We start from the raw sequence: 12,049 nt of genomic DNA, 5'->3' as shown, positions 1-12,049 counted from the left end.
GGAACGCAATTCAGCAGAAAAACATGCATCGCGTATCGCCTTATCTCTTTGTTATAAAATTCTTGAATATGATTTATATTTAGATCCAGTGAGGAACTAAGAGCAAGACTAATCATATTAAAGAATTTTATAACAGTTGCAAAGCTGCTTTTTCTGCTGAACGCAATTTTTAATCATATGATCAATACGATTGGTCAGTTCTTTCTCCATCCGAGATCTTGGACAGATTTTTAGAAATGTGAACAAGGCTTTAAAACACTGTGAACGACAAATGGAACGTATTCTTGGAATGAAATCATTTCGTTCTAGTATGTCGAATATTGAATAAGGACAAATAATGTTCATGAGTGTTGTGAGCGCCAAGTAAAACGCACTCTAGAAAAGTTTGAAAGAGTAGCTGCGGTTTGATCAATCGGTGACCGAGTGAACCTAACCTGTTACAATGTTGATCCGCTTACCGACGAACTGGACTCGCGAGTTCGCGTCGATCGTCGCGTACGATCGTTCCCCGCGGCCGGGACTCGGCACATCCAGGAAGATCCGCAGGAAACGCGCCGAGAGGATCAGTGACGAGCGCGCCAGTGACGATTGAGATTCCAAATTGCCGTATTAACCTTATCATCGGCGGTGTCATTCATGTTGTGATGTAAACAGATACTGCAGTAACGAAAGTTTAATAACATGAGCAAGATCAGATTGGGATCAGAGTATATTCCGTTGACGGAGGATGACATGTCAAAGGCCCGCCTCATCGTGCCGTTCTCCAGAGTGGCATGGTTCACCGTGTTCCTGCCCTTCCTGGCGTTCGTCTTTTGCGTCGCCTGGTCAGTCCTTTATAACTTTGAACACTCCACTTCCACTCATTGTCAGGTACGTTTGTTAAGTCGCTAATTATTCGTGCGAGACAATCTCCTGATCTCATAAAGCGTTTATTGTACATAATGTGTCATTTTTTCCTTGTTTAATATTCAGTAAACAACAAGGATGCATCGTATGCATCATATACTTTACAGAATGCAGCCAATAACAGCTATCAAATAGCTGTTTTTTTTCAAGACTCGATTGCCGGGATATCTTGCGTAACTTTGAACGTAGCGTTTATGATAAGTTTCTGGAAGGAATGCGTCTCGTAAAGGAATTCAATTCATGAATCAGCAAAAATTCAGTTACATAACATAGCTTTTGAAATAAAGATTTGTATAAGAATGAAAAGTAATTTCATAAATTATATATTAATAATTTTTATTGAAGAGCAAAACAAGAGACATGAGTAGATATACAGTAAAATGAAAGAAAAATGCACAAAGCTATCTTGAAATCTGAGCCTATAATGAATTACAACTTTAAATAAAAAACGCAGAAAATTAAAAAAGTAGTAACATTTAAAAATAATTTACATGTAAAGAGCTGACAAAATAATAATAATGTAATAGTAACAAGCAGTAATAAGCAGATTATGTCTGCTTTTATCAATAAATTAATCTTAAGTTTAATGTACTTTTTCTAGTTCTAGAATTATAAAAAAATAAAGAATAAATTAAACAAGATTAATGTACATTAATAAAAATGGATATGTAAGTTATACAAACCTCATGAAAAGTAATCTTTTTTTCTTCTTGTAATTTCTAGGTGTACAATTTTTTACCATCTGTCTCAGCAGCCATAGGTCATTATAGACCTCAGAAAGATGTATGGAAGACTGCTATAGCATTGCAAGCGTTATTAAGAACTTTAGTATTTACACTGTATTATCGTTATTATAAGGAGCATGTTTATAAGTGGGCAGAACATCTAAGTAATATCGCGCTCATTATGTACGCCATTGAAAATACTTCTCTGGTGACACTGAGCTTTTGGACTTCCAACGAGAATTATGGTATGCGAATTGCTGCATACATTCTAAGATTTTATATAATTATGCATATGAATATTTAGTGTAGCATAATATAGTACAATTAATGCATTGCATTGCTTTTTTTACAGCATTCCATAGGATGTCTTTCATAACTTTTTTGATAACGTCATTTATATACATGTTCGTAGCGTATTATATTATGAAAAATTGCCTAAATATTGCAAAAGGCTCAAATGATGCTTCCTTAAAGTGGAAACGAAGATCAATGATGCTGAATGTGATATGTATAGTAATAGCATGCTACTTCTTTTATAGACATAATAAATATTGCGAACCCTTAGGTAAGATATTAACTGATATTTTTATTGTTATGTATAGCAATGTAGTTCTTGTTATCTTAGAATTTTAGAGAGTTGCTATATAATTTCAGTGTATTCAATGTTCGCTTTAAGCGAATATGGAGTTGTGCTTTCAAACATGGGATATCATCTAACTGCTGCATTGGACTTTGCTACCACACGTCTTATGATATCAGGAAACAAACTTAGAATTATCTAAAATATTTTAAATTACAGTTTTATCTGTGCGTATGTGATAACTATTACATATACTTCAATTTATACTTTTATTATATATTATTATACATTTTCTGAAATCTTTATGTATTATATCCCCGTACTAGAAAATAATTTATTAATTAATTTGTACAAAACTATGAATTACAGCTTTTAGATAGCATGAACTCATTACAGATATTAATGTCAGATATATTCGTTAGTATTTGTAGCAGCACATTTTTTTAAGGCACTTTAATTAATGCTAAAAAAGGTTCCATATATAAAATTTTGTACGTAATGATCCTTTTTGCTATTATCTCGTTACAAATTATTTCTTAAATATTTATTACTATAACAATTCATATATATTAATGTATATAAATCGATATAATGTACAAATATATATTTTTTGAAATAATAAATTGCTTACAAATACAAAAATTATATGACACATAAAAAATATCTGTATTTTCTTTGGGAACCTTCTTTTTAAATACTCATTCTGTTTCACATTTTACATTTGAGCGATTAGATAATTACATATATTGACTTGCATTAAAATTTGAAGTCGTGATCAAGTTTATCGGCGATAAATTTTGCTATCGCCATAGAACTAGTTGCAGCTGGTGACGGCGCGTTTCGGCAGTGCAACACCCTGCTTCCAATCACGCCGGTGCCTACATCGAAAACGAAATCATCGACTAATTTACCGTCTTTATCCATTGCTTGAGCTCTTACACCCGCCGGTCCTCTGTTAACAGTAATGAGAGAAAATTTTACGATATAGTTATAAAATGGATATAGCGCACAAAATACCTTTTTACATCTTTGTATGTAAGTTCAGGAATAAACTTCTGGAGATCTTTTACAGCTAAGGGATAAAAAATCGATTTTATTATCTCCTTGCAGCCTGGTAGAAAATACCGATAGCATAGTTTGTATAAACCAGGGAATTTTGCCAATTCTATGCAGTCTTTTATGTTTATGTCAAACCATCTAAAAGAGAAATCTTAATATCATGATGAAGTTTAGATCTTTCAAATACTTTATTATAATTATATTATTAATAGTATAAATCTAAATAATGGATATATTTCGATGCAAGATACTTGTAAAGAATATTGTTAATATAATATTATTTAATCTTGTAAATATAATATTGTTAATATAATATTGTTAATAATAATACCTATAGCCTTCTCTAGAGAACGCAAGAACAGCGTTGGGACCCAACCAGACTTCACCGTTAACCCTAGGGGTAAAGTGCACGCCCAGGAACGGCAATCTGGGATCAGGCACCGGATACACATTGGTCGTGCAGAGATGTCGTTTGTTCTCATTTAACAGAAGATACTCGCCACGAAATGGTACTATTCGCGGATTTACATCGCAGCCCGTCATCACCGCTAATCGATCTGCATGTAGACCACCGCACGTCAGCACATATTTCGTTGGTATGCACTTTAAAAGAAAAATTGCTAGAATATTAGATTATTAACGTGACAATAAATGCAATAAGATAAGGCTTATGGAAGAAAATCTTACTCGGTTTTTCGATTGAACGGATATACAAGATAATTGACTGCTCCCTTTCGATTCCGTCAACTCCGCAAATCCGATTACTTCACAATTGAAAAAGATTTCGCCTCCCATTTTCCGAAAGTCTTCGGCAAAGGATTTACACACGACCGCCCAATCCACTATACCGGTCCACGGTGACCATAAAGCCTTTTCTCCCTAGAAACGAGAAAATTCAATTATTCGTGTTTATTTATATATTTATGTCTGATGTCCTAAAACTATATTTTTTTATACAGTTATAAATTCTTCATTGTTTAACATACTAAAAATAAAATAAAAATATAAAATACAAGGATGAGTTAAATTTCTATTAAAAAAAAAAAGCTTTATTTTTGTATTTGAAAGAATATATATATGTGTGATTAAAACTTGGAAGTAAATTTATAACAATAAGACATTAATTAAATTATTTTTTTATGCAATTTTTATATTTTATATTTAACACAATTATTATTTTTGCATTATACCTTGCATTTGGGTTCATATTTTGAAATGCAATCTTTTTCAACAATTTGTAAATCGGGCACTTTGTTTTTCGTTCCTCTATCGAAGAGCTCGTCTATTCTCTTGATTTGAGCCGGATCGTGGGCGACAATCAGCTTGCCAATTTTCTTATGAGGTATGTTGTTTTTGCAGAAATACTCGTACGACAGTTTCAAACCTTCTACGCAAAGTTTTGCCTATAATGTTAAATTATGAATGTTTTAATATTTTTCTGGGAATATTGTGAGAATAATCAGTATTTGATTAATTTTCTGTTTTACACAAGTTAATTAAAATTGTTTTTATTCATAGAGATTGAATATGAAATATATTATTTCTTGTAACGATAATAGAAGGGAAACCTACCCGTATTATATAGCAATAAAGATTAATAATTTTTTCTGTCAATCTTATCACAGGTCCAGCTATTAAAATAACTGCATGCAAGAAGTTATATGTTTATCTCTAAATTCACCTTCATGCTTCCAGGAGTGTAATACATGCCAGCATGCACCACGCCACTGTTATGACCCGTTTGATGCATAGCTAGGGCATTCTCCTTTTCCACAATGGCTATTTTCATGTTCGGATGCCGCATAATTATCTCGCGGGCGGTTGCGCAGCCGATGATGCCACCACCCACGATCACCAGGTCGTACGAGGAACATGTGCTGAAAATTCTGTACATCTGAATCGTTCCTTCTTGTACAAGGAAAACAACGGTTTCAAGCGAAATATCAGATTTGCTTCAATGCCAAATTTGAATTTTTTTTAATGCAAAGGATCCCACATACAAAATCATGGGTTTGTTGATTTAGTGGTTTAAACTAATATGTACATATTTTAGATTTTTTTACTCATAAAAATTTAAGTTTATTTAGGTAAAATCATAAAAAAAATAGACAGATTTAATTGTAGCATCATTTGAATGTGTTGAGTCTAATTGGACTAAAAAGTATCTATCTATTGTATTAAACTATTTAATTTTTTTTGTGTGTAACTGTACTTTAATTCATTTAATTTATTTCATGCATGGAATAATGAATTGACTGATGTAAAGAAAACACATAGTTGCTTTTCAAAAAATTATGCAATGTACATACTTCTGAATTACAAATTTTTTCTTAAAATAATTATGTGTTTTTCTTACACCAATTAACTCTCATTATTTTGTGCATAACAATATTAAAGTGCAATTACTAAAAGATAATATTAGTAGAAAAAGATATTATTTAGCTGATCCCAAAATAACAACTTTTAAGTGATGCTAGTTTCTCTCTCTTTGATGGTTTTGTCTAAGAAAACTTCTCAGTCAAAAACTAAAATAACATACTACAGTTAAATCAATTTCATTGAAATTTAAAAATCCACAGTTAAGTTTTGTGTGAGATCCTTTTAAAAATTGGTTCATGTTAATTATGAGCAATATCTTGCAAATTGTAACAGAAATAAATATTAAAAAAAAGATACCCAAACAGAACAATAAGTCTCAATAATGTTACAATAAAACTCGATTAAAAAATAATTTCTAATAAACATTTTGTAATCATCTCAACGTCATTTTGATGATTTTATGTTCTGTTTGGGTACAGTCAGTAATTCAAAGAATATTCTTAGCAAACATTACGGGAAATTTTACATAACACATAGAATTTCTACACACGGGAAAATACAGGGGGGCGGGGATGTAATCCATGTACATACATGCCCGTCAAACTTTCTCCGTGTTAAGTAACAAGGCTGTAGCTTCACGAAGTACGTGAGATGTTTATTAATCCACGGCTAAAGAGCTTATTATCAGACGTTTGCTGGAGGTTTGGACAAGAACTTAACAGTTCTAGGCTGGATTAAATGACGCTCATTATTAAACGCTGTCATTCCGCAGGACTTAAGGAATGGCAGTAAGCTATTCGGGATTTCACGGTGTAAACTCTACAAAGAGATCGATACCTTGTCGTAGACTGATGACGACATATATAATTCAGCTGCAGTGCAGCTCTCCTGGTCAGAGACGTTATCACGTTCGTTCCCATTATGTCGGATTCGTAGTCACCTCAGATTTGGACCGTACGCTTTCTACACAGAACTGTCACTAAGATATCATTCAGATAGAAATTGAACAATTAGTTTTTTTATTCATATTAACTGCGTGTTTAAAATGCACGTCATTTTTATCTCGATGACTAACATCCAATTTCACGATCTCTCTTTTTTTTCTCGTTTTTTTTCTCACGATAATTTGTCGATAGTCCAGTTAAATCAAAATTTCCGAACAATCCGCAAAAGAATTAAAATTGCATAGTCATATTTTATAAAACAGTATTATAAAATACAGAGTTACACTAAAAAAAAAAGAGATGTATCAATAACATTATTTTTTTTTAATTGAAAATAATCTTGTTGAATTAACAACAGTATTAATGAAACAAATAAAATTTTATTAAACCAAACATGACACATTTTTTTTTTGTTTAATGTTATTATAGTGTGAATTAAAATTATTTTCAATTAAAATAATGCTGTTAATATAACATAACTTTTTTCAGTGTAAAAAACAATTTTTATTATTTCTAAATGATACATTTAAAAAATAATTAAATGATACACGACAGAATCTTTAAATTACTTTTTCTTTCTTCTATTTTTTTAACTTCCGCTGTTCATCAATCGCGAAAATCGATAAAGCCGTATGAATATGCATCGTAAAGCAACAATTATACATTATAAAAATGTTTTTGGAATGAGTTTCTTACTAAAATGTACTAAAATGTACTCCAAGAGACACCCGATATAAAAAAAAAGATTCTCAAATTCTTTCCTATCCTTCTCTTCACAAATTATAACTTTAATCATTCACAGATCGATCACATAAATAAATTAATGTAATGTGCATTGTGCGGCAATAACTTAATATATGCATCACATATTTAAAATACTTAAGAATTCTAATTTTAAAGCGAGTTTCTATCCGAAATAATATTTAAGCCTGTTCTACAATGTGCTTTTTGTTTCCTGTTTCTTGCCTTTTGTTATTTTTTACATCTTGTCTTTTTGCTTCTTATCGGTTTTTTTGTTTTATATCGCCTGAGATAAAAGTTAACGAACTTCGAAAGAAACAAAAAATACAATTGTTAATAAAACGATTGGAAAGGAGAAAAAAGTAAAAGGTAAAAAGCAAAAAAACAGAAAATAAAAAGCACATTGTAGAATAACTATTTTACTCCAAGAAACATTTCACACAAAGAAAAGTTTCCGAATTATTTCTTCTTTTCACGAACTACTTTATTGAGCCACACGTGAATTACGCGAATCAATTGCGTAACGCAAACGCAACAGTACGTATTTGTAACGATCGCAGCATCGCAGCTGATAATACGCACTGCAAAGTAAGAGTCTAAGGCTCGGTTACACATCAATTACTTTGATTTTAAGCAAGCCAGCCTCTCGTTTTAAAGCGAAAGAGAGAGAGAGAGAGAGAGAGAGAGAGAGAGAGAGAGAGAGAGAGAGAGAGACAGAGAGACAGAGAGAGTTTTAAGCCTTGCTTAAAGTTAAAGTAACGTTGGTATAATCGGGCCTAAAAGGCTGTTTTCTTTTCCCTCCTAAAAGAAAAGCGAATTAAATTAAACTCACATTCACAGATAATGCATTATCAGTGCGTTATCACGAACATATCGGAAAAAGAGACGAAAAGGTACAGCCACAATAGAAAGAATAAGGAACTAGGAATAAAGAATAAAGATTTCAACCTCAGAAATCGGATGCATCGGAATATAAGGTTTCTGATAAGTTGATTTCGTTATTCCTTATTCCTAATTCCTTCTATTGTGGCTGCATCATTAATCAGTGAATATTCATCAGACACATTCGCAATATTCGCATGTTATGTCAAATGTAAGGAGCTCCGCACAATAAAAGGAATAGGGAATAGAGAGAACAGAGAATAAAATTTCAACCTATCAGAAACTGTGTATTTCACAATACATGATTTCTGATAGGTTGAAATTCTTATTCTCTGTTCTCTGCGGGCCCTTTCAGAGCATAACGCGAAGTTATCATAAGGATCATCATCGAGACACTATCTGTTATCACGCACTTCGAACGATGCAAAATCGCGCGATGGATGCACCTCGTAACACGTCTCCGTGTTCCCATATCACGTGTTGTCACGAGCAGCTATGAATGAACGATACCTATTTTTCATGCTGACAACAAGCTAGTCCAGTGACGGCGACAGACTGAGGCTCCAGCAAAATCGATCAATAATTAATCGGCAATCAGTATTCTCGAAAAAGTTTATCATTCTCGTCGAGTCTCGCCACTCCGATTATTAAAAGTGCAATCATTTCGCGATTGATCCTTTAATCATGGATCGATTATTATTTTAGCTCCTCTTGTTATTTACATTTTACAAAATTGATAATTACTAATTATTTCATAATTATAATCGTTAATTATTATCCTATGCATCTCTCTCTCTCTCTCTCTCTCTCTCTCTCTCTCTCTCTCTGATATTTTATAAAACACAGAGATTAGAAGTAGATATATAGAAGTTTAAATAACACAAATATATGTTTCGATTAGTCTTTTCGAAGATGGAAAAGCATATTTCGCATTTATCGAATTAAAAATTTTTTAAATATTTTCTCGAATAAGGTTGTTTAGATTGAGCTCAATATTTTATCTAAAGCATTTGAAATAGACGAACCTGAGCTTTTGAAGTATTTTGATGGTTAGGTTCGATTCTTAAAGCCGATAAAACAGGTATCCAGTAAGTGGCGCCCTCGCGCGGCGATACAGTGGAACATTTCGATGCATTTGGCCAGTGACATTTTCAAACAGATTCCTGGTCGTCATTCGTGCCATATTTATGTTCGCATATTGTGAAAAATGAATATTTATCCGAATAAATAATGCGCGTTTCTCGTATCTTCATTGTATATTACGGACACGTAATTAAAGATAAATGATCAAGTTGGAGCTGAAGAGTATGTAAGTCTCTCAATTTCTCTCTGCGTTCTCTGCTGAGCTGTTTCTCTTCTACGCGTCTCTATTAATGTAGATTAACATTAATCTTGATCCACTTATTCTTCTTTTCTAGTTCAAGAAGAAGATGCAAAGCAAGTTGAACTGAGATTAAAATTAATCTAAATTGATAGAAACGGGTATATAACCTCTCTCCAATTGTTTTCTCTCTTTCTCCTCCCATCCCTCTCTCTCTTTATCAAACGAGATTATCCAACTGTATCTGCATACGATAGATAGAAGAAAATATGTAGTTGGAAGGAACTCTGACATACATTGAAAAATTATTTGATATTTGACTGTAATTGTATGGCGAAATAATTATAGCTATAATTGTAATTATATAAAAAAAATTATAATTGGCTTTGAAAGTGACTATAAATTACGTAATTAAATTATAGTTCAACCACAATACTATGAATTTACACGCGAAATAATAACTATGTTTATCAGAAAAAGCAGCTTGTAAAATTCTTTAAGGCTGGTTTGTTCCATTTTTTGATAAACTTCAGCTCACTGTTTTATTCTCTCGTCTCTTACTTTCTTATGCTTTTGTGGGTCTTCTACAATAAGCCATTAGTCCTAAATCAGAAGTTAAAAGTTAAAAATTGACGATTGTGATTGATCAATTTTTAGCTTCTGACTTCTGATTTATGACTAATGGTTTATTGTAAAAGGTCCATTACTCTTTTGTTTATGCAGTAGATAAATTATTACATAGTTCGTCCGAGGATGAAACAACCAGTCCTAATAATATTAGTTTTCACATTTAGGCTGGGTTGTTAGTTCCATCTTTAAATAAACTTCAGCTCATTATCCATCACACACAAAATGACATAAGCTGCATAACTTCAGCATAAAACTGCTGAACTAATGAGCATCTTATGGAAATCGATATAGCGTTTTTATGTTGGATTCTCAATTGTTCAACGGTTTTATGTTGATTATGCATTTATGTCATTTAAGAGCGATATTCATAGTCTGTTCTCATTTCAAAATTGTCTTAAGTAGTGTTTTAAGACGTTAATACGGCTTTCTGATTCGACTTCTTAAGACTGTACTTGAATTGCGATTTTGAATTGCGATTTTATAAGATCTGACTACGAATACCAGCCTTTTGTGTGTGATGGCCCTTATTCTGTTACTCTTTTATTCTTTTGTTTAGCTAATAGATAAATTATCACAGTTCCGAAGATAGAACAACCAATCTTTAAATTTGTGAGAAATTAAAGGTAAGAACTAATTAAACTAATTAAAGAATCTTATAACAGTTATAAAGCTGTTTCTATTAGACTCGGACAATTTTATTAACTTGAGATCAATAATATATTTTAAAATGAAAATTACAAAAGTGAGTAAATGTACTAGGCAATGAAAATATAAATAGCGCTTATTTTTATAGTTTTCACTTTGTTTTAAAATAACACAATCAACCTTTTGTTCTCGAATCTCGCCGCGATATGATAAATCAACTGTAGATTCTCAGAGGTAGCAGCTTTCAGACTGGCTCTTTTGATTCGCGATAAATGAAGGAAGTTGCAAAATTAGATATTTTAAGTGAAGAACCGATAATACTCACAATCGATGACTGACCATATGGACAAAGACGAGCCATTAGCGTATGCAATCGCCATTAATTTAATTTAAGTTCGAAATGCGTTAATTTCATATTACGACCATGAAAACTCAAAATAGGTGTCTGGCTTTCAACAGAACGCAATGATTGCGCGTCAGTTTACTGTCAAATAATCGTGGTCTTAAATAGAGTCGAGAATACAGACATTAGAAATGTCGCATACACGGCGTAAATAATCGAAGCCGCTGTGATTTCGAAACAGCTTTTTTTTTTCCAGGTGACAAATGACCGTGTCGGCGTCGTTTCCCTCAGCAAACAGCGCGCTTATACAGCCCCGTGGAAATTAATTAACACGCTAATAGCGTGTTAGTGCGACGACGATGTTTTCCTCCTTTGCACGCACTTTTCTTCATTGCATTCTGTGATATAGCCGTCAAACTGTCAAATAACATCTCTATAATATTAACGATGCTTTTTGAAATTATTAAGCAATATTAAGCGACATCCAGCTACGAGCTTCTCTCCACGATTTTCCATAGAGTTCCGTTAAGAAATTATTATTTTCTGATAATGCAGTATTTAAAATAAGTTGTGTTAGGAGATAAATAAATTCAAAAATATGAATGTAACCAGATTATTTGTGTTTATACAATCCAATTGGGCGCGTATTTTCATGATACTTAAATAAAATATGTAATAACAAATTAATAATATAAAATTGCTTAAAAATCGGAATCATTTATCACGTTCTCTGCTGCAACATTGACTGTCAGAGGCCCAAACTGATACATAAAAAACGGATAGAATTTTTAAAAGTTTGGATGTTTTCTATTTGATGACAAGCGTCGTTTTATCCTTGTTGACATTCAGAGAGTGACAAAGATAGACGACATTTGTATCATCAAATGGAAAGTACTCTTTATCTCTTGTTCTAACTTTTAGCATGATAGATTTTTATTTCTTAATAATCACTGA

At 32.3% G+C, this 12,049-nt stretch overlaps 2 protein-coding genes across 7 annotated transcripts; one reads left to right on the top strand and one right to left on the bottom strand.

Annotated features, from left to right (window-relative positions):
* Positions 1–274: 274 nt before the first annotated feature.
* LOC108693861 (post-GPI attachment to proteins factor 2-like) lies at positions 275–2,442 on the top strand. Its single transcript, XM_018203031.1, has 4 exons — positions 275–870; positions 1,630–1,876; positions 1,984–2,196; positions 2,286–2,442. Exons 1-4 carry the CDS (start codon positions 682–684, stop codon positions 2,411–2,413), a joined length of 777 nt encoding a protein of 258 aa, XP_018058520.1. The 5' UTR covers positions 275–681; the 3' UTR covers positions 2,414–2,442.
* A 448-nt stretch (positions 2,443–2,890) lies between these two features.
* Positions 2,891–8,716, bottom strand: LOC108693851 (L-2-hydroxyglutarate dehydrogenase, mitochondrial). 6 transcript variants are annotated; one of them, XM_018203013.1, is made up of 8 exons: positions 8,667–8,716; positions 6,427–6,552; positions 4,952–5,147; positions 4,461–4,673; positions 3,958–4,149; positions 3,602–3,873; positions 3,229–3,408; positions 2,891–3,163 (listed from the first exon to the last, which is right to left on the bottom strand). In XM_018203013.1, exons 2-8 carry the CDS (start codon positions 6,507–6,509, stop codon positions 2,968–2,970), a joined length of 1,332 nt encoding a protein of 443 aa, XP_018058502.1. In that variant the 5' UTR covers positions 6,510–6,552; positions 8,667–8,716; the 3' UTR covers positions 2,891–2,967. The 6 variants fall into 6 exon arrangements, with proteins under 6 accessions (XP_018058502.1, XP_018058503.1, XP_018058499.1 ...); XM_018203014.1 differs by lacking the exon at positions 8,667–8,716 and adding an exon at positions 8,570–8,610; XM_018203010.1 differs by lacking the exon at positions 8,667–8,716 and adding an exon at positions 8,570–8,609 and having other exon boundaries at positions 6,427–6,562.
* Positions 8,717–12,049: the final 3,333 nt, after the last annotated feature.

The sequence above is a fragment of the Atta colombica genome, unplaced genomic scaffold (assembly GCF_001594045.1).
Source record: "Atta colombica isolate Treedump-2 unplaced genomic scaffold, Acol1.0 scaffold110, whole genome shotgun sequence".
NCBI classification, from domain to species: domain Eukaryota; kingdom Metazoa; phylum Arthropoda; class Insecta; order Hymenoptera; family Formicidae; genus Atta; species Atta colombica.
Note: the sequence above shows the minus strand (reverse complement) of the source record. Positions and strands in the feature narration are given on the sequence as shown.